This window comes from Aythya fuligula, chromosome 3, assembly GCF_009819795.1.
Source record: "Aythya fuligula isolate bAytFul2 chromosome 3, bAytFul2.pri, whole genome shotgun sequence".
Lineage (NCBI taxonomy): Eukaryota > Metazoa > Chordata > Aves > Anseriformes > Anatidae > Aythya > Aythya fuligula.
The window spans coordinates 12568114-12593851 of record NC_045561.1 but is presented as its reverse complement, the minus strand read 5'-3'; the positions used below and the strand labels follow the sequence as shown (position 1 = coordinate 12593851).

Sequence of the window (25738 nt, the reverse complement as noted above, 5' to 3'; positions counted from 1 at the left end):
GCAGAGGACTCGCCTCCCCTAAGCTGCCAGGGCAGCATCTGGGTGCCTCAGGCTGCCCTGCTACCCAGACGGTCGGGGTAAGGGATGTATTTCGCTCCTGGAAGGGCTCCAGCAAGGGTTTAGCTCAGTTTGGCTGCTGAGGGGAGACCCCTGGTCAGGATTTGCTGCCTCCAGTTTGTGGTCTGGGCCTGCTGGTTCTGGCAGGTGCAGCTGTGCTCATCACAAGGCTCGTCTCGCTCCCTCCTCTCTTCATCAGACCGTGCTGCTCCACGCGAGGAACTGGACCAAATCTCAACTGCAGGGAGTTCGAATCTTCTCGTCTTCCCCCCCACCTTGGTTTGGGGCTGAGTTTGAAGCAGAACCATTCAAGATCTCTTGCAAGCCCCGTGTGGGTGTGTTCGCTGCTTCTTGCGCAGCGCTGCTGTGCTGCACCTCTTTGGGAAGCGTCAGGGCTCGGCTTGGGTAAGGGCTGTTCCTGTCTTGGGTAAGCTGCAGCTAGGCTGCTCCTCGCAGGAAAATACTGGCTGAATCTTGTTTGGAGGAGAGCCCGGACAAGCTGCTGCTCTGCTGGAGCTTTCCCCCAGAATCCTACAGGGTGGCGTCCCGGGGAGGTGTGTGTTTGTACTGAAGGGACTGACGTGCAAGGGTTTCGCCCACCTCCCCCCTAATCCGTTGCACTATCCCCGTGGGGCCCTGAACTGATTCCCCCTGCAGCTCCTTGGCTTCGTGTGCCAGCTGGGAGGAGCTGGCTGAGCCAGGGGATGGGAGCCTTGCTGGGTGCTGTGTTGGGATGTCGCCCTTTTCCACGTGTTTTCCGTGAGTTAGGTCAGTGTGGTGGCATGGGATCACTTAGTAAGCCATTAGGGCCCAGGCGGGACCAGCAGAGCTTCAGCCAAACAGAGCTGAGCTGCGAAAACACTGCCTTGAGTTTCTGGTGACCCGCTGAAAAAAAGGAAATGCAAGAAAATAAGCAACTTGCTGTTAAACTTGCTGTTAAACAGCAAGTGCTGTTTAACAAGCACGAAGTGGAGAGAATGTCTGCTGGGGGAGAGCACAAGCAAAGAGTTTGTGTCAGTAAATTCTAGCAGCTTGTGGCAAGACGTGGCTTTGCTTTCCGTATCTCTAGCACCACGTGTACCAGGAGGCTCTGATGCCTTCGTGGAACCTCTCAGGGGTGAATAAAACTGATGCCCACTTTGCAGGTGTGCCGCAAGTGCAACCGACCGGTCTAGAGTCTTGTGGAAGCAGGTGAGATGTGCTGAAATGAGAGTCCAGCAGTGCAAAATGTGCCCCGTTTCTTCAGGCCAAAAAGACGCTGATTACACCTGACTCTTTGTGAGGCTTGAAGGTAAAAGCTCATGAATTCTCCTCTCTGTTCTCATCAGGCCCAGCAGCCGCAGCAGCAGCCGCAGCAGCAGCAGCAGCAGCAGCCGACTTCGAATAAGCGTCCCAGTAACAGTGCTCCCCCTCCGACCCAGCTGAACAAGATCAAGTACTCGGGGGGACCCCAGATTGTGAAGAAGGAGCGTCGGCACAGCTCTTCTCGCTTCAATCTGAGCAAAAACCGGGAACTGCAAAAGCTCCCAGCCCTCAAAGGTACAGGGTGGCCTGCCTGATGAGCTGTTCTTCCTCCAGGCAGAGCGCTGTGGTGTGAGGGCTCTTTCCAGAGGGCCCCTGGCAGCGTCCCGCTAGCCTCCTGCCCGCTGTGCTGCAGGGATGGCTCTGGGAAAGGTGCTTGGTGTGGCAGCAGGCTAGGAACTGCTGGGGAGCCTAAAAGAAAAGGAGGATGCTCGGTGTGAGCTTTGTTGCCTTCCCATTTGAGCTGATTGAAGCTCTGGTGCTCAAGTTAACTTGAGAATGCTTCAGGTCCTGCAGATTGTGCAGGAAGGGTGGCAAAGAGCAGAGTCCTTGGTGCAGGCTGCCCATGGTCCCTGCAGCCGTGTGCTCCTGGGAGAGGAGCAGTTCTCCTCCTCCTCCTCCTCCTCCTCCTCCTGTTTCCATTGCAAACTCTGGTAGCGCTATTGAACTTGTCTGCATTAGGGCAATTACACAGCATTAGCAGTTAGTCTCTGTAATGGGGCAATTAAAGATGCCTTAAGTGCAAGGAGAAAGCGTTTTCAGCAGTGGCTCAGCCAGGCCCGCTGCTGACATTGTTCACAGGGACAGGAGGAGCCTTTTCAGCAGGGGCAGTGCCTTGCAGCTCAGCACTCATTCTGCAAGCGAGCTGTATGTTCGCCTGGCTGGCCCTCAGAGCACAGTTTCAGTGGCAAAATACCATAAGGAGAATGCCATTAGTGCAGGGCCTCTGCCACCTTGGCCCCTCTCCTTTGGGCTGCTCCCTGGGAAGACGACGAGCCTGCCGCGTGCTCTGCCCAGCTCCCCCTGTCACTGTGGGGCTGCTGGCTCTGATGGGAGCCATCTCTGGACGAGCCAGGTAGGTGCTGTGCCCACCTCCAAGGACAGGCATCCTTGCTTTCTCTTCCAGATGCTCCTCCGCACGAACGCGAAGAGCTTTTCATCCAGAAGCTGCGGCAGTGCTGCGTGCTTTTCGACTTCATCTCCGACCCCCTCAGTGACTTGAAGTTCAAGGAGGTGAAGCGAGCGGGACTCAACGAGATGGTAGAATACATCACGCACAACCGTGACGTCGTCACCGAGGCCATCTATCCTGAGGCTGTTATCATGGTAGGGCGTGAGGCCAGCCTGTGCTTGTGTGTTAGAGGAGGGGACTGCTCGGAAATGTGCTTTTGGGAGGGAGACGGAGAGGGAGAAACATGGGTTTGCCAGAGAGCAGCATGACCCCAGTCTTACCCCTTCCTTTATTGAGCTGGAAGCTTTTGTCCCTGGCCCAGGCTGCACTCGTGGAGTTCACGTGCGATCTGTAACCCCGCAGCCTCTAGAAGGGGAGCTGTCTGTGGGCACAGCTATGGCAAATCACAGCGCTGAGGGGTTTGCTGCTGGGAGGACCGCCATGAAGCTCGGGGCTGGCATTCATACCCCTTTTTGCTCCCCTCAGTTTTCAGTGAACCTTTTCCGGACGCTCCCACCGTCATCCAATCCCACGGGCGCGGAGTTTGACCCCGAGGAAGATGAGCCTACGTTAGAGGCTGCCTGGCCGCACCTCCAGGTGAGGAGGAGCAGGATAGGGAGCTGATCAATTTATCTCTGGGGACTCAGGGGTCCGTGTCACCTTGCTGCCTGCCCCAGACTTGCTGTGTGCTGGGAGAGGGAAGGGCAAGGCCTGCCACGCGTGGGTCAGAGGCAATGCAGGGCTGTCCTGGAAGCGGACTGCTGGATCTGTGCAGCATTTACCTGCAGATGCCCATCGTCCCGTGTGGCACTGAGGTGGGCTGGAAGTGAACACTTTGCTGGGAGTAGAGGGGGTCGTGCCGTATTGCCTACGGAAGAAGCAAATCCCCGCGGTGTTAATTTCCCTCACAAAGGCTCAAGAGCCCTCATCCTCTGGGCTTCAGCAGAATTAGAGGTAGCGCCCTTGTCTCTTCTTGCCGTGCTCCCTGGGAGGCATGTGGAGGAAGAAGAGTGCCTGTTGCCAAAATAAATCCTGTGCCGGCACCTGCTAACACGTCACCTGTGTGCTGGATGTGATCTGGTTGCATTAACTGGGAGCAGATGTGACCAGAAAAGGACAGGGAACTGGAGGGGATGAAGAGGGAAGGGGACCAAGGATCTTTTCAGTAAGCTGCGTGTCCTGAGAAGTAGCCTTTAAGACAACATCCATGAAAAGAGATTTGAAGGCAAGAGTAGCCACGGTGTAACAGAGCTGAGAACTGGAAGTCAGGGAGTGAGCTCATGAGGATCTCCCCAGGCGCCTGCATGGAGACAGGCTGTCAAGGTGACAAAGGCAGAACAAGAGGCAGTCACGGCAGGATGAAGCAAAAAATAGCCGGGAAATAAGGAGCAGTTCCGCAGCACTGGTTAACGGCTTCTCACTGCTGCGGGTGGTGTAGGCTTGGGGGTGGTGGTGGGAATGGCATTGCTTGGCACCCTGTAGTAGGATGCAGCACCCTGGTTTGGCGTAGGGGTTCCTCAGAAGCATTTTCAGCAGGGTCAGCCCTCAGATAGTCTTGCCCATCTAGGACAGAACTAGAAGTTATTGTTTCAGTGCTGGCAGCCTTCTCAAAGCAAGCCGGCCTTTTTCCCCCAAGGGGGACACAACGTGGATCTCGCATGGTTTAGCAGGGTCAAGCCAACCTGGAGCCCGTCCCCATGAGTCAGAGGACAAGATGTGTTGTCCTCGGGTCATTTCATGTCTTCGCTTTTCTGTTCTTCCTTGGTGTGTCTCGAAAGCTTCCAAGGAAATCTAAGCTGTTGCCATCTCTTCTGGGGGTTTCTGTTCTCTGTACAGGCAGGGGCTGGAGGTAGGAAAAGGGTTTCCCAAGCATGGTGTCTTCATCTGAGCAGGTGGCTGTTGTCTTTGGCTGGAGCTAAGGTGATGAGATCTCGTGCAGACTTGGACAGTTAACGTGCCACTCTCCATCATACTGAGGGCAGCTGTGGGGAAACGTGTTCCTGTGTCTTCTGTGCCCCCGTTCAGGCCTCTCAGCTTTCCCCCAAATCCTGAAGGAGACAGAAAAGATTTAAAACATGAAGTAAACGCTGGTGAGGGGGGATTTCTAAGCGATCTCTCTTTCTCCTTCCCCAGCTGGTGTACGAGTTCTTCCTGAGGTTCCTGGAGTCACCCGACTTCCAGCCGAACATAGCAAAGAAATACATCGACCAGAAATTTGTACTGTCTGTAAGTAATCGTAGCCCCTGCCTCTGTGCAGCACCTCTGGGAAAGATGTGCAGCAGGCTTTGGCCCAGGGGTTACACAAATAGTCTGTGTCAGGAGGTGCCAGATGATGGGGGGTTTCTTTCTTTCAATGTCTTATATTGAAAGAGCAGCCCGAATTCTCTGAGCAGGGCAAGAAGGTGTGTGAGCTGTGGTCCCTGGAGCTCATCATTGTACAGGAGGAGCGGGGCAGTGGGGGCTTTGAAGGGAAGCCCAGGAACTCACAGCTTTGGAGAGTGTTTTGGCCACTGCCATGCTTTAGGAGATGAAAGGTGCTGCTGGTGCCAGCTGGTGGATAGGAGGCTGCGTGTTTCAGGGGAGCAGCTGCTGTGACAAGGGTGCTGAAGGCTCATCTGGAAGAGCCACTTGAGCTGAGCAGGAGCGCTGCCCAGCGTTGCATGTAGCGCTGTCCCACCAGGCAGTGTGCAGACACTGACTGACTTGGTGTCCCCACAGCTGCTGGATCTCTTTGACAGCGAAGACCCCAGAGAACGAGACTTCCTAAAGACAATTCTGCACAGGATCTATGGCAAGTTCCTGGGTCTGCGAGCGTACGTGAGGCGGCAGATCAACAATATATTTTACAGGTGAGATGGTTCTCAGTGCCGCTGGCTTGCTGAATGCGTGGTACAATCCAGTGAGATAAATCCTGGGCACTGGAATGGGAACCCATCTGTGATCCAGACTTTCATTAGCCAGGTGGCTCAGTTATGTCCCGCTGCTGAGGTGTGGATAGCATTCACCTCTGCCAAAGAGCCGTGACAGTTTGGTAGTTGTACCTTCAGCATACGTAGCAAATGCTGGGACTGGTGAGTGTTAGCTTCTTTGAGGTTGTGCTGATCTGGGATCTGTGAATAGAATACCTGCCTCAAACTCTTACACCTTGCCCTGCTGTCTTGGAGTTCTGCTTTTTGCTAGGAAAATCCTCATCTCTGTTGTTTGTCCTTCCTTTTGCTAATCAGACTGGGTCCAGCACTTGGCAACAACCTGTCATTTGTCTCTTCTGTTTAGGTTCATCTATGAAACAGAGCACCACAACGGGATTGCAGAGCTGCTGGAGATCCTGGGAAGGTAAGGGCATTTTTGGAAGTCCCAGAGGGCCCGTGGTGGGTGAACTATCCTAGCCCACTGTGCTGCGTGAGCTGGTAGTGCCTTCTTTCAGTTGTTCTTGCAGGAGTCACCTCTTTCAGAGGGTCTCAGTCTGGTGAAGCATACAGTGAAAGCCCTCTCCAGCCTTCTGATAAATGTGGCAGTAGCCTTCTCCTCCCCACATGAGTCTGCTCTTCTGTTGTGTTTGAGACCAGTTTCCAGCTGAGGAAACGTGCTCTTACCGAGCGGGGTGTGCAGGGTTGGGCCCCAGCGACTGCAATTCTGCTGGTTGGTGCTTTCTCAAGTTGCTAATGAGAGAGCTAGGGCATCTCAGGGATTCCTTTGAAGTGGGAGATAATGTATTTCCGCTGGGGGAAGACATTAAATAGAATATTTGTTTCTTCTCAGCATAATCAATGGGTTTGCTTTGCCGCTGAAGGAAGAGCACAAGATGTTCCTCATCAGGGTCTTGTTACCGCTGCACAAGGTGAAGTCTCTCAGTGTCTACCACCCACAGGTGAGAAGTGCTTCACGTTCCCAGGGCAGATTCTTGCAAAAGCGTTCATTCGGGCTTTCTTGTAGATGCTCAGCAGGCTGCATTGCTGTATTACACAAACTTCTTGGTGTAAGATATTCGGGGCTCTGCACTAACCTTTAATCGTGGTGGTTTGTCCCAGCCCTTTAGTGTCTGGGCCCGCGTGTGTATACGTGTGCTTTTTGCCCCTGGCTGGTAGGAGGATATCCTGTCATTACCTGCTGAGCGAATGCTCTGGCCTGCTCTGCCTTTCTGTGCTGCAAGTTTATGAAATATTGGTGCCCTGCTGAAACCAGGGAGGTAAAATTTCTGAGCTCCAGTCATCTGTGGTGTGTCATCTCTTAGTCATTGCTGAGATATGCGGAGAAATCAGTGTGCTGGGCTGCTAGGCTGGTACAGAGATTAATTTCTTGTCATTTATAAGTAATAAGGGAAGAGAAAAGCGGAGAAGATTGGGACTCAGGCTAGAAAGTGAAAAATGGATACTGAACAGTGCTGTCTATTTCCACAGCCTCATTTTTATGCGGGTAGGGCTTGCTGATAGTTGAGTTTGCTCCCTCCCCTGCGTGCGGCTGTGCTTGCGTTTGAATGTATTAGCTGCAGATGGCTCTAGGTGCCTCACGTTGTATCCTCTGCGCTGCACAAATATCCTGAGCTCAGGTCCTGTCTCTGTGAGCCCCCGATTGCCATCAGAAGAACTGGATTCCTTTGGAGCTGCAGCTGTCTGCTTTGTCACACGCGCTGTGGGGGGCCTAACGCGACTTCCAGCTGTGGGTGGCGGTGGCAGCATTTTAATCTCCAGCACATTTGGGGCTGCTCTAATCTCGCTGTGTTCTCTCCTGCAGTTGGCGTACTGTGTTGTACAGTTCTTGGAGAAAGACAGCAGCTTGACAGAGCCGGTGAGTAACCTTGCTTAACCTCTGCGTGTCAGTCAAGTCCCAGAAAGTTTCACAGCTTCCTTACAATTCAGCAAGAAGGAAAAAGGGCTGGAGAGGCTGAGAGGCATCGAGATTGTTTACTGTACTTGCCTGGCACCCTGTGGGCAGAAGGGGCAGTGCTGCTCATGTGCAAGCCTTTTGCATTCTGCCCTGAAAGCTTCAGGAAGGTGGTTTGGAGTTTGCTTTTGTGCTTCAGGTCTTGGTGCAGCAGAAAGAAAATTATGGAGTGTCTTTTCAGAACAGGGCTTTCAGCTTGTGACGGATTCTGCAGAGACAAAGCATGTTTCTGTCTTACATCTAATGGAACCAGCATGAGATCACGGGGCCTTGGAATAGCACAAGTTCACTCCAGACTGCCAGAGCTGGCCAAGGAACCATGAGGATGAGGTTAGGAACCTGGGACCCATAGATCTACGTAGGCAAGCCCCTGTTTCTTGATGAAAATATTCCTCCTGCTCTAGCATCCGTAGGCTAACTCCACAGTGCTAAGTCTCAGTGTAGAGACATATGCCTCCAGGATGGAGTGCTGTTGAAACATCCAGTTCTAAAATGTGTGAGCAGTGGAGCCCTCCAATATTCCAGTAACTGGCTACGCGGGCCTGCAGTGGTAGCCAGGCTATATGCTGGCTTGGCAGAGGGTGCAAGCAGGAGACAAATGTTTCTCCACCTCCTGGAGGCCAGGAAACGTCTTCTGCAGAGCTGAGCTTCACAACCTCAAAACAGCAGATGGCCAAAGAACGTGTGCTTGTGTCACTGGAGCAGGGAGCACCAGAACGTGTGAGCATTTTAATGAGTAGCACTAGTTGAGGTCGTTCTGTTCTTTGGCTGAAATGCGTGCGTTTGTGGTGAGCCTGATGGTACTGGGTGGAAGCTGGTCAGCTGTTGTCAGCTTTCTGGCTCTGCAGCTCTGACACCAGCAGTGCTGAAGCAGACCTCCTCGCTTTTCTCTTCAGTGTAGGACCTCCATTTCCTGTGTTCCCAAAAGCCTCCTCTGCAACAAATTGTGTAAGGTGGCTTCCTGATCATGCTGAGCACTTCCTGTGGCTGAAATCCAGCCCAGCAGCCTCCTGCCAAAGCTCTCGCTGTAGAGTGAGGGATAAAAGAGAAATAGAAAATCTGTCAATATTTCCAATCCATTCTGCAGCTTATACAGATAGTAGAGCTCCATAGCTCGTTGCTGCTTCTGGAGTTGGTGGTCCCTGGATTAGACACCCAGGTCTGCGTGGGTGTTTGTGGAAAGCAGTGGAACGACCCAATTTCACTACCTTCAGCGGTCCATTGCGTTGGATCCTGACCAGCCAGACCAAGGCCATATTATCACAGCCCTGTCGATGAAGCATCCTCCTTGCGAAGGTTTCGAACAGACTACTGGTATTACGGGGGCTATTGAAGCCTTGGAAAATTACAGGGGTTGTGCACCAGCAGGGCTCAGACTGCACCAGGAGCTGTTGCCACCAGTGCTGGAAGGAGGCCAGATCTTCCTAGGCCCACACTGGCTTGGAGTGTGCCTCCCAGAAGCTTGCTCAGCAAGGCTTGGCATGGCAGCTCCTGCATTACAGCAGCCTGACCGCCTGCCAGGTGAGCAAGACGTCAGATGTGCTCGGGAGGAGCGAAGGCAGACCCGACACACCTCGTACCACCTTAGCTGTAGGAGAAATTGTCTGAGTCACTGGAGCTAACTCCAGCCTGACTGGCAGACCTGAGTAATGAAGAACAGCGAGGATATCCAGCTGCTGGCTTCCTGAGCCTTGGCTTGGTGGAAACATAATGCTCAAATGTTGCTCTTGCTTTCCCCAATGAAATTCCTCTTAGATGCTCAGAATCGGATCTAAGGACATGGTTTGAAAGAGTAGCTGTTAGCAGCAGTTGTCTGAATCCAGTGGCTGTAGAGTTAGAGCACAGAGTCAGCGTTTCTGTAAACGCCACACCAATGTTTCCCCTGGAGCGAAGGTCTGCAGGATCTTGGACCCTGTCTTTGACAGTGCCTAGAAGCAGATGGGTAGGGAGGGAAGCAGAAATAATAAATAAATCAAGTGGAATATAGCTCTTCTCTTAGTATTTCCTTCCACAGTCCTGTAAGCAATAGTTTCCTCCCCCAGAAGTTAGATCTGCATTGTCAAATTTAATCATCATCATAAGGTTTAGCCTCCACGAACTTACCCGTTCCCTTCTGGAGCATGTTTGCTCCAGAAAGTTTGCTCCACAAAGCCTTCAACGAACGAGCTCTGTAATCCAGTTATCTGTGTGTGTGCTGGTACTTCCTGTTGCCTGGGCTGAACCTGACCATTGCATTATTTATTGGGTGCTTCTGAGTATTCCAGATCTGCAATGCATTGGATAATGATTCCTTAATCACCCTCTGTGCAGCATTTCTGACTCTACTCGTTGATCCTCCCGTGTTGCTCTGCCCCCTCTGGCAGCCCCAGCCCGCTCTGTCTCGAGCCTTTGTTGTTAAACTGTGCTTGGGGAAGGAGTTCTGAGCTCTGTGCTGGTAGCACGTAACTTTCTCACCCTGGGCACTGCTGCTGTCTTGCGTGCAACTTGGCAGAGTTTGTACTTTGCCTTCTTCCCTGGTAACCCACCCTGACTCTCTGACAAAGTCTTGTTACTTCTGTTACTTTTTCTGTTCTGCAGTTGTGGCCAGACCTTTAAAATCTCATTTTGCTGCCGATGTTAACTTCTAACGCTGTGTCCGTGCCCTCCCCGCTCAGGTGATCGTGGGCTTGCTGAAGTTCTGGCCGAAAACGCACAGTCCCAAGGAGGTGATGTTCTTAAACGAGCTGGAAGAGATCCTGGACGTGATCGAGCCGTCCGAGTTTGTGAAAGTCATGGAGCCCTTGTTCAGGCAGCTGGCCAAGTGCGTCTCCAGCCCACACTTCCAGGTGGGTCCCAGCTCGGGGAGCGGGTAGGGCGCTGCCTTGTAACCCACTTGGCACGCGCGGGTAACGCCGCAGCTCTTGAGCTCCGTGGATTAGTGGTGACGGAGGTGTCACCAGGGTGAGTACTGGGGTGCCACATGCTGGGAGGGGTGAGAATCCTTGCCCCAGCCTCAGAGCCAGCTCGTCCAAAGCGAAAACTAAGCTGCTTAGTGGCCCCCCTCCTGCTGCACCGTGTGTTATGGGGAGAGCCATCCCGTGTCACCCTGTCACAGCAGGACCAAGCTGAGCGCAGCACTGGGGTGAGGCCAACCAAAGAGAGGCTGTGGAATGAAAGTGGCTTCGGAGAAGGTACTTTGTGTAATTCTGGTGTAGCTGATGGCGTACTGGAAGTGTCAGAGTCTGCTTCTTCCTTGGTGCCACTGAAGGAAGCTACCCGCAGTACCAGGCTAAAGCAGTCTCTGTGGATGATAGTCTTAGGGCTGAAAATCTGCGGGGTGGTAGGAGCTGCAGGTAGCTCCTTGCAGCTGTTCTTCACCAAGTGTTTTCGTTTGCCACCGTGTGCAGAAGGCAGATGCACGGCTTGCTGATGAAACACGCGACTCACCCAGCTCTGGGTGGGGTGTTGAGTGGTGGCAGAGCCCTCTGAGTGGGTGCAACTGCTCGGTGAGGCAGGCTGGCTTCAGTCCCCTTCTTATACAGTGAGGTACAAAGGCAGGTGTTCAGTACAAAAATGAGCTCAGCCTAGGTTGTGTGTGTGTAGAAGACCACGGCTCCCTGAAAGGGATTGACTCTGGTCAGGGCTCGGGGAGCTTGGTGGAAGCCAGCTGGCTGTGGGTTACACGGGCGGTGGATGGGAACCAAAGGACCAGCAGGAGCTTTGTGCGTGGAAGTTGCAGCAGTAGGGAATGAGAGAGCTTGAAAGGAAAAGGGCAAAGGCTGGGGGAGAGGCATCCTGTACTGCAGAGCAGGCCTCTTCCACTGTCAGCTCTTTGCAAAGTAAGACTGAAAAACCTGGTCAAGGTGCAAACACCTCACAGTCCAGGGGAATAAACCTCAGAGGTGTTCCATGCAGTAAGACTGAGCAGGTTTGGTGTCTGTAGCTTGCCTGAGAACACAAATAGGAATTGACTTCATGGTAGGTCTGCATACCGTGGTGGGAGAGAGTTTTCTCCAAGTGGATTGTGTGTTAGTCTAGCAGACAAAGGCCTAATGAGATCTAATAGGTAGAAACCAAAGCTAGGCAAGTGACGTGAGATGAGTTTCACTTTCTTTACTCAGGTGAAATGACAGGTTAAGGGGATGTAGTGAGTTCTCTGTCAGCTGAAATACCAAACAGACTGGATGCCTCTCTTCCTAGCTGTTTGTCACCCTCAAGCTAGCATTAAATGCAGAAATTTATCCCCAGCGTGGGGACTGCATTGCTGAGATTTGTGGTTAAATATGAAGAACTCTGATCGAATCCATCGCAATATGGAAACGTGCTAGACTTGTTTGAATTGACAGAGCAAGGTGGCTGCCCCAAGATTTTCCATACTTTCACCCTTTTAGATCTGGGGATGAATGGTGGGCCTGGTGCCTGAAGCATGCTTGAAAGCCCAGAGAGACTGTGCTGTGGAGAAGGCCAGGGAGGAGTGGAAGAAGTGGAGCCTTGCAGAGTGCAGTCTGAGGAAATGAAAGAGGCTTGGAGTGAATCTGTGCTAGGACACGGAGAGGATGACATGGCTGTGCTCAAGTGTGGTGTAAAGGGTGACGGAGCCATCAGGATGATGTTAGACTAGCTTAGTCATGAGGTTTTTCCCCAGGAAGTGAGAAGTGTCTGGCAAAAGCTAAGGGTAATAGCTTTAGGCAGAGGGAATAAATGGCCATGTAGAAGGTGGCCGAGGTCAGCCCTGCTGCCTGTGCTGCGGGGAAGCGTTTGCTCCTCAGCTGAGCGGTGGCAAGCTCTGCTCTCAGCAGCGCACAGCTTCCACGTGCACCACAGGTGTGGCTGGAAGGAGCCTCTCCAAGGATGGGTTTCTCTCCCACTGCAGGTGGCAGAGCGAGCACTGTACTATTGGAACAACGAATATATCATGAGCCTGATCAGCGATAACGCAGCCAAAATTCTCCCGATCATGTTTCCAGCGCTCTACAAGAACTCCAAGAGTCACTGGAACAAGTAGGTCTTTCCGCATGCCCTGGCACTTGCTGTGCATGCAGGATTGCTTGACCTACTGGCGATCTTGGGGCATGCTGCTACAGTGCAACGATGCATGGCACTCGGTGACACCAGCTGCTGAGCCAGAGGGGGTGTTCCTGGTTTCAGCACGGGAACCTGTCGCAGCACACCACAGTGTCCCGTGGGGTCAGGCATCTTGCAGTGATTGGCCTTGCGGCTGTCGGGCCTGCCCAGGGATGGACACCTGCGTGTCACTAATGCTGCGGGTCTCTTGGAGGTGTGCTGGAGGTTTTCCAACCTATTTCTGGCTGCTTGCTAACTGGTGAGCCCCCGTGTGTATGCTCTCTGTGACCAGAGACGCTGGGTCCTGCAGTGCCTGACTGCGTTTGAGTACAGGAGGAGTGGAGAAAGCAGAACCAAGCAGGCACATGCCCCCTGTCAGATCGCCTCCCACGTCTGCTTTCTCGGTGCTGGTCTGTGTTGTGGTTCTCCCATCAACTTCCTGCTGGTCTTTCTTCCAACTGCTTCCTCAGCTGATTCCTTTTCCATTTAACCCAAGTTGCAGAGCTCACTTCCTTTTAATGAATTAGCTGGAAATACTCAGTCCGCAGCTGAGATCCTAAAATCTTCCAGCAAAAAAAGACAGTGAGATTAAAAAAAAAAAAAAAAAAAAGTCTTCTATTCCAGGGGGCAGAAAAAGCAAAATAATTAATTCTGGGGAGGCCGAGTGAGACCAGGAGTTAAGCATACACTGTGGTAGCAAATTCAGGGTTGTGATGCAGAACTTGTTTGCAAACAGCTCCCTGCTGGTCTGCTTTGACTGCTTCCTTCTCGTCATTACAGCAGGAAGCACAAACCTGAGCCACCAGCCACGGGTGCCCTAAAGACTCGGGTGAATGCGTTAGCTCTCCAAACGGAGCTGCCTTGCTCTCTGTTGCATCTGATGCCGTTCAGCGTAGCCGTGCAGACACAAACGTGCACAGACAGAGGCGTGCACATGTGCACCAGAAGGCAGGCACGTGCGTGTGCAGACAGGCGCTCGCACAGATACCTGTGCACATTTGCAGGCGTGTATGCAGACGTGCACACAGACACACTCGCACCCAGTGTTGTTGCCCCTCCTGATCAGAATTCAGAACAGGACTTCGTCTTCTGCTCTGAAGCCCTCTGCCAGTTGTTTCCTTCTTTCACCAGCCAGCATTCGGGATTCTGCTGTTTCTGCCTTTCCTTCTTGGCTCCTTCCCAGTGCTATGGCAGAGGAGGTCCTGAAGTTGTTTTCCTTGTACTTCTCCTTTTCTCTCTGTTTTAGCACCAGTCACATTGTCTCAGCACAGGCCGAGTACCTCAGATTCTCCTCCTCCTTCCCATAGCTCCTCTACTCCCAGCGCTTTGTCAGACAGCCTGCATAATAAGCCCAGGAGGGCTGTGGCTCTCCTCCTTATCCTACCTGTAGAGCTGGAGAGGCACAGGGCTCAGATCTACCGAGTCTCTCATCATTTCCCCTGCATCAGGTGTTTCAGAAATGGCTTCAATGCTTGTTTTTATTCCCTACGAGAGTCCTGGTCCCAAAGAGCTCAGGCACAGCGTAACCTGTACATAGGTTGCTGACATGAAGGCAGCTTTTCTTCTGGGGTACTTGTGCTTGTTTCCATCTCTCGAGGGATGCTGAACGGCTGTCTTTTGGGCAGCTCGGTGACAAAAACCCAGGAGTAAACACTGGGCAGCCCAAAAATGTCACATTGTGTATCATGAGGTGACTTGTGGGAGGCACTAGAGCTAGGTTAGGTAAAGCCCTCTTCAGAACAGTCCCGAGCAGGTCCTTAGTGTCCTTTTTCTCCAGTTTCTGATGCTAGAAATTAAGGAATTAATGGTTGTTTTGGCACTCACAAGGAGCACAGTCAGAGCAGGGCTATCCCAGAGGTCTTTTCTGTCTTTCTTCTCCGTCTCTTTCTCCACGCGATGGTCTCAGGTGCTGTGTTTGTGGAGAGGGTCTTCCCACACGAGGAGCTGGGGCTGTGTGCAAATCTTTTGTAACATTTCCGTAGCGTACAAGGAGTTGCTGCAACTGTTGGCTGGTGTCTGTGCTGCTGGGGCTAACGCAGGGCTGAGGACCTGGCGGGTACCACCATGACTTGTTCTCCTTTCCCGATTTCCTTGCAGGACAATCCATGGGCTGATCTACAATGCACTGAAGCTGTTCATGGAGATGAATCAGAAGCTTTTTGATGACTGCACGCAGCAATACAAAGCAGAGAAGCAGAAGTGAGTAAGAGGTTGTTGCCCAGCGACTTGAGCTCGTCCTGGAGTCGCTTTGGGTGCAGTACCAGGTGACAGATGCCAGTACTCAGGGGGGAAACGCAAAGGTGGTACAAATCATTTGGTCAAAAAGCAGAGGACTCCTCAGCAGTAACCATGTGTGGAGATGAGAAGAGTTAAATGTGTGATGAGATTAAAAAATTCTTTTCAGTTCTGCTGAAGCAGGTAGCTTGGAAAAGAGTGACAGAGTTTGCTGGCTCATGAGGAAATAAATTGCAATGTAGAGGCTACTCAGCTTTTCAGGGAAGCTTGGAAATATTTAGCAGTTTTTATGTGTGTTAGTGAATGCCGGTGGAATCCTGCTGCTTTGGGAAATCTTTTCTAAAGAACTTTGCTGCGGTGCAGAAGATGTTTTATGCCAACTGCAGGACACTTTCAATTTTTCAGCGATAAAGATGGAATAATACCTGGAACTTCAAGGAATAAATGGTGGGGATAAAATCTTAGCTCAGCAAGCGTCATGCAGTAGCTGAGTCGTGATGCAGTAAAGAGAGGGAAAGACAAACAAACAAAAAAACACTCTTCCTGCTTTCTTGTGTTGGTTTTGATGCTTTTAGGACTTACCTTGATGAGCTGAATCAGTTCAGGAAGCTAGAAGGAAACTTTTTCTTTCCTGGGTCAGTTTTCTGCTGCTATTTTATTTCAGTGAAATAAAATAGTGCTTTTCATTCCTGGTAAGCCAGGGCTGCCAAAGGGGAAGCAGTGAGGAGCTCTTAGACATGTGCAGCTGTTTAGTGTAGGGGCAATTAATGGCAAAGTTGAGATGTGAATTAAAGTTTGGGGGTGGGCAACCTGCATATGGAGAAATTAAGGTTTTGTTGCATCTAAATTGTCAGCAAACAAGATTCTTTGTTTTCCAGCTGTAGGGCATTTGTGAAGCCCATATCAAGGTCCAAACATACGTTTTAAGTCACAGTCACAGCGCTATTTACTACGAGGTCTGCTTGGTGTTTCCATCAGGAGCTTTTTCTACCCGTTCAAACTTGTATCAGTGCCCCACATTCAAGTGTGGCTGACATAGGATTGTTCTAGAGAGGACCAACAAACTACCTCAGAACTGTCCAAGAAATGGACAAATAGAGCTGTACTGGTTTCTGATCTTGTTATTTTTTTTTTCCCTCTGGTGCCCCTCTGACTACCAGTGCTTAGAAAATCTTTTGTTTTGTACATTTTACTGTCCTACATGACCAAATTTGGTAAAATGTTGATCGAAAGCTTGGGCAGAGGGGAATGTAAAAAGCTTTTTAGCAGCTGAATCTGAGACAGGTTTACTGGCAGCAAGCATGGTACAATTCCTCAGCTAAGTGGGATTTCCCTACCACGGGGACCCAGCTAAAGAGTCCTTTGTGTGCAAAAAGCAAGAAGGCTCAGCTGCGCTATTACCAGCACGTTATTACCAGCTTGTTTTGGTTTGAGCAGTGTGGAAAGGTCCCCTTCTGAAGGGATGCTAGAGGTAGGAGGGAGGAAAAGTTTTGGAAGGTCTGTGGGGACAGATCTCAGTGAGGAGTTGGGTAAGGAGCCTGGGAGTGGACAGGACATAGGGCAATGATGGGGGATAAAGAGCATGCACTTGAGAAGGTGGATTTAAAAAAAAAATGGGCTTACTAGAGCAATATTCCTAAGTTATTTGCTTAAGTCTATTGTAAAAATGTCATCTGTTTCCTTCGTATCTTTAAGACTTGCAAGAAACAAGCAAATCCATGAGCACTTAACACTTGGGCTACGTGTTCTGGACTGTAATGGAATAAATCATTGCTGGAATGAAGGGGTCTAGAACCAGCTTGGTTCTCTGGCAGGAGAAAATGTTATTTAGCGGTGTGTCCCCCTGTGGAAGGAGAGGGTTTTGTAGCTGAAGAGTCAGCCCTGGAGTTTGGAGTGTCACTCCTGCACTCCCTACCTGCCCTTCTGTCGGCAGGGGGCTGCAGCCCGTTCAGTGAACAGCGGGTCCCACCGTCACCCTCCTGGTGGAGGAGACACAGCTTCCACAGCTCCCTTCTGCTGTCTCACTGGCAGAGGTCACTGCAGGCCACGGCCTGCTGACGCGCAATCACGTGGTGTTGCAGCTAATTGCTGTTTGCTTTCCAAACGCAGAAACCTCAGTGAAGCAGTACTTTTTTTCCCTAATCAAAAACCTTTTGAGGTCGTGACGTTTGTTGTTTCAGGGGTAAAGCAGCGTTCCTCAGGCTGCCTGTGGGAAGCTGGCTGGAGCGCTGTAACGCGGGACGGATGGTTAACTGCATCACACCCGTGTGTTTTTCACAGGACCTCTGCCTTATTCAGTGAGGCCGGCGAGGCTGAAAAGCTGAGGTTTCTTTTGTGTAGACAGAAAAAAGGAGGAGACATAGGAAATGTTTCCCAAGGAGCCCCCTAGGGACCCTGTGCTGTGAACTAGAAGATAGCACGTGACAAAGGCTGAGCATGTGAACAAAGCCAGTGGATGTGAACCGGTGAAAAGGAAAGATCTTGCAGGCACACAATTAGGCTGCAGCCAGCTGATAAGAGGTCTGTTCAGAAAAGGCTTAGTCATGTTCTTAATTAGTTGCTGCGCTTATGAGCGACGTGCCAACGCAGGCCTGTCACCACTGCACCCCTTGCTGTGCTGCTGCAGCCACTGGGGCAAGGCAGGGCAGGGAGAGACGGCCCATTTCCCCAGGGCATATGGAGAGGCTGCTCAGTGCAGGTGATCTGACTGTGCCTGCTGTGCCTTAATAATCTCCCCGGACACTTGGAGGCTGCTGGAATTATCAGAACCCTTTGGAAAACAGCGGGGAGGTTTGGGCAGATAGATAGTGTCTTGTCCTGAATGCGCTGACCACCTGGGTGGGGACTGCTGGGCCTTAACTCATCTGTGAGGGGGAATTATCTCTGCCCATCTGTCAGGGATGCAAGGGCTTTGGATGCTGACTTTCAGAAAATGTGCTGTCGGCATGCCCAGGGGCCTCCCTGGTGCCTCATGTCTCTCTGTTAGCAGCTACGTTACCTCCTGCGTTGGCCACAGCAGCAAGAAAGAGAAGGCACCAGTGCACCTCTTCTTTTCCAAATGAGGCACACGTCACTTAAAAAGCAAGGCTGGGGGTTCTTCTCCCATAAATGCAGCGCTGGCCTGTGAGGTATTGCTGCTTTGAGAGGTGGGATTCTCCAGAGACTTGTGGCAATGAGTGACACTGAGGTACACTGCAATGAAAAGTGTCCCAGTGCAGGAGGTAAAGCCAGTCTGAGTGATGAAACAGGGAGCAGCTTCCCCTGCAGAGGGGTGTTGGGCAGCCATAATACAGTTAAGCTACTCAGTGTGGCATCAAAATAAAGATGAAACTGTTGCATTCTTTGGAAATAATTGTTTTGCTGAAAAGGGATCACTGGTGTAAAGCTTTTAGACTTTTTTTATTTATTTATTTTTAGCTTTTTAGTGCAAAAGCTTTTAGACTTTTGCACTTAGTCTGGGTATTCTCTTTGTAAGCTGAACTCTTACAGTGTCAGCTGAGCACCTTACAGATTAGCAGTGGCTCACTGCTGGATCTCAGAGGATGAGGAATGGAGCTCTTCTGCAATGCTGTTCAGCCCTGCTTTGGTGATCTGAAAGGACAGATCCTGTGCTGGAGGGGCACGGAGCTGGGTGACTGGGCACTTATGCCCTTAGTGTCCTGTGTAGCAGACCAGTACTGTGATGTAGTCCAGCCAGGTAAAAGGAGTTTCATTACAGCCTTACAGCACAGGAGGAGACACGGTCTGGGCAAGGTAGATGTTGCCTTGAGGAGCAATGACCCCTGTAGAATCAGGGAACCATAGGATCACAAAGTGTCTGCGGTTGGAGGGGACCTCTGGAGGCCATCTGGTCCAACCCCTTGCCTGAGCAGGGACACCCAGAGCTACTTGCCCAAAATCATACCCAGATGGCTCCTGAGTATCTGCAGTGAGGAAGACTCCACAACCTCTTTGGGGAACCTGTGCCAGTGCTGGGTCACCCTCACAATGAAGAAGCATTTCCTGATGTTCACGTTGCACCTCCCATGTTCCTGTTTGTGCCCCCTGCCTCTTGTCCTGGCACTGGGCACCGCTGCAAAGAGCCTGGCTCTGCCCTCTCTGCACCTTCCCATCAGGTATTTGATCACCACCCGCTGGGCCCAGCCATTTGGACATTTATTTTTTTTTTCCCCCACCTCCCTGTCTGTCCATCCAGCCCATACATCAACAGCTCATCTCCGAGGATCTTGTGGGGGAGTGTCAAAGGCTTTGCTGCAGCCCAGGTAGACAATCCACTTGTCTACCAGGCCAGTCACTTCATTGCAGAGGCTTGCCAAGTTGGCCAAGCACGACGTCCCCTCAGTGAGTTCATGCTGACTGCTCTTGATGATTTTCTTCTCCGTGTCCTTCACGTGCTTGGAAATGGTTTCCAGAGCAAGCTGCTCCACCGCCTTCCCAGGGCGATGAGGTGAGGCTGACTTGTCTTCAAGCAGTTCATCAAGCTGCCACGATTGATCAAGGATTATCAAAGGTGGCCTCACATCTGCCAGCTCCCTCAGTGCATCCCATCAGGGTCCGTGGGCTGATGTACATCCAGTTTGCTCGGTGCTCCCTGACCTGATCCTCTTCCACCAAGGATACATCCTCCTCGCTGCAGCCTTCCTCCTGGCCTCTGGGACCTGGGGTTCCTGAGGGCCGCTCTTGCTGTGATTCTGTGATCCTTCTGCTCTCTACATTTCTTTCTTTGTGTTTGTATCTGACCAGGAGCTCCTTGTTCGTTCTTGCAGGCCTCATGGCATTTCTGCCTGGCTTCCTCTTTGTTGGGATGGGCTGCCTCTGCATGTGGAGGCAATCCTTGAATATTAACCAGCCTTCTTGGGCTGCTCTTCCTTCCAGGGAATCTCATGGGCCTCTTCCAAGCAGACCTTTGAAGAGGCCAGTCTGCTCTCCTGAAGTCCAGGGCTGGGAGCTTGCTTTTCACCATCTCACGGTCACTGCAGCCAAGGCTGCCTTTGACCTTCACATTCCCAACAAGCCCTTCTTCGCTGGTGAGCAGGAGGTCCAGCAGGGAACCCCTCCTGGTGGGCTCCTCTGCCACTTGGAGGAGCAAATTACTGTCAGTGTCACTCCAGGAACCTCCTGGATTGCTGTGCTGTCCCTCCAGCAAACATCCAGGTGGTTGAAGTTCCCCACGAAGACCAGGACCAGGCAAACATGAGACTGCTCTTAGCTGTCTGTAGAGGGCCTCATCCACTTACTCTTGCCGGTGAGGCAGCCTGTAGCAGACTCACTACAATGTCACCTTTATGTCTTCTCTCCTTAAGGCAAACCCACAATCTCTCACTTGGGTTTTCATCTCTCGCCGCACAGAGCTCTGTGCACTTCTGCTCTCTCACACAAAGGGCAAATCCCACTCCTCGTCTTCCCAGCCTGTCCTTCCTGACCAGTCTCTGTCCTTCCACTGCAACGCTGCAGTCATGGGAGCCATCCCCTTACATCTCCATGGTCCCCAGATGATAATAGTGTGAGTGCCTAGCAGACAGACACCTTGGTCTACGTTTCCAGGGGCAAGATCAGAGAAATACGAATATTTCTGTTTACCGCACGTTAAAAAGGGTGCTGGAGAAACTGGGGAGGAGACAGCAGAAGAGAACTTGGGAGAGATGAGTGTTAACTCCTGGCCACAGCTCCCTGCAGAGACCTCCAGAGCTCTGTCAGAAAACAAGGTGTGAGTTTTGTTTTTGCTTTTTGACCCCCATGTTCTCTGATGGGAGTACCTGCTGCGTGAATGTTTGGCAGCTTTATTCTCATTTTTACCCTCCTTCCTTGGATATATTTCACGAGTTTGAGGCAATTACCCAATATAAGAACTTCCTTGGCGTGGACAGGCAGGGTGCTAGACAGACCAGTAGCTGAGATGAAAGCCGGAGAAGTTAAAGTCAGAAGTATAGCAGAGATTTGAGTGCAGATGTTTAAAATGTAGAAGAGAATAACAGGGAGCAGTGGATGCTCACCTCTGTTTCTGGGGGAAAGTTCACTGCCCTGGGATTTAGAGGCGGCCAAGTTGAATGCTCGCTTGAGGTCTGTGCCAAAATCTGTGCCAAGCTGAAGAGCCGTGCCCTGGCCTGTGGGCAGTCATCTCTGGTGTGGCACGTTAAGGCCAGAGAGAAAAGGGAAATGTGGGCAGCTGAGCCCCCGATCTGTTGGAGATGACAATTTTCCCCTGTGCATCTGGGGCAGATGCAATCTCTCACCTGTGCTCTTCTGCTCTCCCTGTTTTTTTCTTCCCGTTGGTGAAAGCTGGGCTGTCCCCAGGAGTTCACACCTCTGCTCTCTCTCTCTGCAGGGGAAGGTTCAGGATGAAGGAACGAGAAGAAATGTGGCAGAAAATAGAGGAGCTGGCCCGGCTGAACCCCCAGGTGGGTAGCAGCAGGACCTTAGGACAAACGAGACAAGAATATGCTGGTGGGGTCTCGGCCTGCTCATGAGAGCAGCTCTAGCACCTGATCTCAGACCCGTGCACAGAGCTGCAGCAGGGCTGCTGGGGGAAGAGCCCCGCGCCGTTAGGATGCTGGGGGGAGCAGGTTTGGTGCCGGCTGGTGCCCTCACTCCCCAGCTGTCTGTCTCGTCTGCAGTATCCGATGTATTACGCGCCTCCTCCATTGCCTCCGGTCTGCTGTATGGAGACGGAGACCCCAACTGCGGAGGACATACAGCTGCTGAAGAAAACGGTGGAGACGGAGGCTGTGCAGGTGCGTAGGTGACGGGGGACCTTCCCCACTCCCTCCCGGAGTGCTCGGGACATCACCGCAGTCAGTCCAGGGCCCAGCAGCCAGAACTGGCTCCTTTAAGCGTTTGGAGGGTAAATTCCCCCTGCTCTAATCTGTGCCCGTTAGAGATCAGCCTGTAGTTTGGAGCTTACCTAACCTCCTCGCTTTGGAAGAAATGGAAGCGGGGCTTCTCTGTGCCCTTTTGGGCTGTGCCTGGCTCTCAGCCTGCTCTGCAGCATACCACGGTGTCTCCGAGAGCAGTCAGAGGAGGGGGAGGCTCGGGGTGCACGGGGACAAAGGGGTTTGTTGCAGCTGTCTGACTCCTTTGGTTTGTCTGTAGATGCTGAAAGACATTAAGAAGGAGAAGGTTTTGCTGCGCCGGAAATCTGAGCTTCCTCAGGACGTCTACACTATAAAAGCCCTGGAGGCCCACAAGAGAGCAGAAGAGTTTCTCACCTCAAGCCAGGAGGCTCTCTGACGGGCTCAGGAGCTGGCCCGGGAAGCTCTGCCCCCATCCCTTTCCCCCAGGGGTCACCGAAATGCACTTGGTTCTCATGTATAAATAAGGAATGAACATGGTGAGCTGTGCCTGTCCTCCACTCCATCCACATCCCTCCAGGCTCGAGCTGGTTTTACGTTGTAACTTGTACCTCGCCACTGCCACCTCCTCCTGCTTCTGCGCCTCTGCTGTGTGTGCGTGAAGGGAGCCTGCCTGTCCCAGCAGCCCAGGCAGGCCTCGCTTCGCTTCCACGCTGCCCCGTTCTTATTCCACCCCTTAGCCAGAGGCTGAAGGGAGCTGTACTGGGCTCTGCAGTCAGCAGGGAGAGCCCAAGCTGAGCTCGGGGAGAGCGTCAGGCAGAGTTTGTGGGGGCTCTGCGCCCTCCCCGCCCTGCCTCGGGGCGCAGCTCTGTTTTCGGAGGGCCTCGTGCAGCAGGAGGCGTTTGCTTCCACCTTTCTGTTGCTTCCAGCCCCCTGTTCTGTTCCCTTGTCGGTGGAGTGGGGGTTCAGTGCTTCGCCACCCCCAGGAGAGCTGGGTGCCAGCACTACGTACTATTGCTTCCCTCCCTTTAGAGCATCCTTAGAAGCTCTCTTGTGGGAAAGTGAATTCCTTCAGCTCTTTGTATTGGTCCTTGCTAAGTCGTCTCCATCCCAGCGTCTTGGGTAATCGTGGGCCCAGAATTAACTTCTGGCTTCGTAGCAGGCGTCAGCCACTGCCTTCTGCTTCCTTCCCCTACCTGCTCAATTAAAATACTCCCGCAGCTCTCCCTTTGTTGCTCTGTCCCACCCTTAGCTCTGCAGTGGCTGGGGTTCCTAGGAGGCTTGTGCTGCTAAAGTCGTTCCTGCCGATTCGTGGACGCGCTGGATCCACGTGACGGGGCCAAGGCCGAGTTGTGAGCGTTCAGTTGTCTCCTCGCGATCGGCGGCTCGCCGCTGCCGCCGAACTGCTTCTGTAGGTGCTCTGAGCAAAGTTAGCCTCGCCCTGGTGCTTCGGCACCTGCCGTGGCCTGAGGCCCTTGTTAGTTCCGTGCTGATTTAGCGTTTAGGGCGCACTCGATAGCCCAGGGGCCCTCGGGTGCTGCTGTGATCTGGCTCTCGGAGCTTCTTCCCCTGCCTTTTGCGCTGCAGATTCAGTCCCAGGCCGAGGCGCCCCCTCAGAGAGGCTGGTTGTGATGGATAAGGGAGCTCTGCTTCTTGCTGCTTCGCTTCTTGGGGTCGGTGCCGGCGTCACGCAGCTCTGCAGCATCGCGGGGCGTTGCAGGAGGTCCTGGTGCATCTGCTCCTCATCCCCACCAGCACACGGCCTCCCGGCTCAGAGGTTCACCCCCTCTAATCCCACTGCTGGTGCTCAGCACCTTTCCTTCCCTCCAGCCTGTGCTAAGCTGTTTTTCCCCCCCGTGTCACCCCCGTGCCCTGTTGAGCTCTCTTTTCGGCGTGCCACCACCTCGTAGGAGCAGCTGGCGAGCGTGAGCGTGCCGGAGATCACCCCCAAACGCGGGACCCCGCCTCCCCTCTGCTTCGTGCCATGGGCCAGTGCATCAGGAGACTTCCAACACACCTCAGGGAGGTTATTGCTTATTTGCAACATTAGCCCGAGCTCATGGTCAGCTGCCAATCGATTACCTCACGCGCGCCTGGCGCAGCATGCAGACGTGCGCTGGGCAATGCCGGCTGAAGGCTTGCAGGAGAGGCAGGTGCACGGACGAGGACTGCCAAGCGCCCCAACCCGCAGCAGGGTTCGGGCAGGGGAGGATGTTTCTCCCCCTCGCAGCCTGGGCTTTCCACCTCGTCCGCTTAGCATCGCGTTAGAAGCTGCCACCTCATTTCTAGAGCACTCCAGCATGCGCGTGCCCTCACTGGCACCCGCTCAGTGCTGGGAAGTGGCCGCATTTCCCTGCTCCGGGCCGTGCTGCCTGCAGAAAGCTGAGATTTGTGGTACGTGGAGCCCGTTCTGCCCTGCGCACGGCCGGAGGAGCGCTGCCGAGAGCGAGCCACGTGCAGGGCAGGACCGCGCCACACCATGGCTGCGTGCTGCACGGCTTGGGCGTCCTCGTGGCTTCGTGCGTCTTGTTTTGGGTCAGGGACCTCAACGCTTCCTCCCTTACCCTCGCCATTAGCTGGCTGCCCACCCATTCCGCTGTCCTGGACGTTGAAGAAGGGGACCACGTGAGGCAGGGGGGAGCGCGCTGCTGCTCCCCGCCACGCGTACCGCTCGCACGCAGCCCCGCGGCTGCCCCGCTACAGCTGCCCCTCGCTCCACACTCGGTTTCTAGCGTTAGCGCCCATTTCTGCCCCCGCCTTCGCCCCACATCAGCCAAATGGACAGAACTGGAGCTGCCTCTTCCACTTCGCACGGCTCCCTCCGCCCGAGGGAACGAGCAAAAACTTAACTACTGCATTCACCCCCTGGACACGAGTATTAAGCTGCTTACAGTTCATATGTACATATGGTGTACTTTATTTTCAGTAGAGCATTACATAGTATGAAAGTGTTGGATTTTGTACAGATGTCCCTGTATGTACAGTACTAAATAAAACTGATCTCTTGGAAAGACACACTGGGCTCGACCTCTCATACGCCGACGTGCAGCCGCCTGCCCTCGGAGGAGGCACCCCGGCGGGGAGAGGGGCTTCCCCAGCGTGGGGATGAGGTGTTTGTCCCAAACCACGCTGGGTGAAGCCCCTCAAAACCCCTCCCTCTGCGTATACACGGGGTGAGGAACGCGGGCTGCCTCCTCCAGGGCAGAGCAAGCCAACACAAGGACATCACAGCGACATGGGGCAGCCAGAACCGGGGACGAGGTGAGGAAGGGAAACTGGACGACATCAATGGGGGAAACTGGAACAGAGACAGCGGCGAGCCCCGGCCCCAAATGGGGTGAGCGGGGGGCGGGCGGGGGTGTGGGCATCACTTCCACTCGGGCCTGGGGCCGCTCAGGCTCTGCCTGGCCTGCAGCGTGCGCCGCACCACGTCCTTCCACTGCTCCTCCGAGATCTCGCTGGCCCAGGGCGGGATGCCCAGGGTGGGCAGCTTCACGCCGGCCATCGTCCGCTTCACCAGCTCCACGTGCTCTGCGGGCGGTGACACGGGGACAGCGGTGATGTGGGGACAGTGACATGGGGGTGGAGGTGACACGGGGATGGCGGTGACATGGGGGTGATGGTGGTGACATGGGGATGGTGACATGGGGACGGTGGTGACATGGGGATGGCGGTGACATGGGGATGGTGACACGGGGATGGCGGTGGCAGGGGGTGGTGTCGCGGGGCAGGTGGCCTTACCTGGGTCCATGGGGATGGAGCTGCGGCTGCTCTGAGCTGCGGCGCCTTCCTCCTCCTCCTCCTCCTCGCTGTCCGCGGGCGGCTCGGGCAGGTGCAGCCCCAGCATCTGCGGCACAAACGGAGCCGGGGGGGGGGGCTCGGCCCCGATCCGCCCCCCGCGCCCCCCCAGCCCCCCGGCCCGGCTCCCCCCGCTACCTGCAGCCGCTCCTGCAGCCCGGGGCCCGCCGCCTCGCCGGGGCCCTGCTCGGGCTCCTGGCTCAGCGGCTGGTACAGGTACCCGCCGCCTTCCTCCCCGCCCTCCTCCTCCTCTTCCTCCTCCTCCTCCTCTTCCTCCTCGTCGCCGCTCCACCCCGCAGCCCCCTCGGGGGCCTCCGGCGGCCCCGGCTCTCCGGGACAGACCCGTTCCGGCCCCATGCTCGCCGCCACCGCCATGCACCGGGCGCGGCCCCGCCGCCCCCTCTTCTTCTTCCTCCTCCTCCTCCTCCTCCTCCTCCCCCTCCCCTCCCGGCCGCGGGGCACG

The 25738-nt window shown here is 53.7% G+C and overlaps 2 protein-coding genes across 2 annotated transcripts in view; one reads left to right on the top strand and one right to left on the bottom strand.

The window, feature by feature from the left end:
- PPP2R5D (protein phosphatase 2 regulatory subunit B'delta) overlaps window positions 1–24492 on the top strand; it is a 28982-nt gene extending 4490 nt beyond the window's left edge. The window contains exons 3-16 of the mRNA XM_032184241.1: window positions 1386–1596; window positions 2486–2685; window positions 3017–3127; window positions 4664–4756; window positions 5249–5379; window positions 5804–5863; window positions 6290–6398; window positions 7262–7315; window positions 10066–10236; window positions 12264–12391; window positions 14552–14653; window positions 21015–21087; window positions 21304–21420; window positions 21779–24492. Of these exons, the coding sequence (XP_032040132.1) occupies window positions 1386–1596; window positions 2486–2685; window positions 3017–3127; window positions 4664–4756; window positions 5249–5379; window positions 5804–5863; window positions 6290–6398; window positions 7262–7315; window positions 10066–10236; window positions 12264–12391; window positions 14552–14653; window positions 21015–21087; window positions 21304–21420; window positions 21779–21916 (1698 nt within the window). The 3' untranslated portion in view covers window positions 21917–24492. The remainder of the gene's footprint in view (window positions 1–1385; window positions 1597–2485; window positions 2686–3016; window positions 3128–4663; window positions 4757–5248; window positions 5380–5803; window positions 5864–6289; window positions 6399–7261; window positions 7316–10065; window positions 10237–12263; window positions 12392–14551; window positions 14654–21014; window positions 21088–21303; window positions 21421–21778) is intronic.
- On the bottom strand, window positions 24377–25670 carry MEA1 (male-enhanced antigen 1). Its single transcript, XM_032184242.1, has 3 exons — window positions 25414–25670; window positions 25219–25324; window positions 24377–25008 (listed from the first exon to the last, which is right to left on the bottom strand). Exons 1-3 carry the CDS (start codon window positions 25648–25650, stop codon window positions 24845–24847), a joined length of 507 nt encoding a protein of 168 aa, XP_032040133.1. The 5' UTR covers window positions 25651–25670; the 3' UTR covers window positions 24377–24844.
- Window positions 25671–25738: the final 68 nt, after the last annotated feature.

Excerpts from the sequence above, each read along its gene's own strand:
- MEA1 (XM_032184242.1), bottom strand. The coding sequence starts at position 25,650 with ATGGCGGTGGCGGCGAGCATGGGGCCGGAACGGGTCTGTCCCGGAGAG. Across the intron at positions 25,325-25,413 it reads GGCTGCAGGAGCGGCTGCAG|ATGCTGGGGCTGCACCTGCC; the intron begins GTAGCGGGGGGA and ends TTTGTGCCGCAG. Across the intron at positions 25,009-25,218 it reads CTCCATCCCCATGGACCCAG|AGCACGTGGAGCTGGTGAAG; the intron begins GTAAGGCCACCT and ends CACCGCCCGCAG.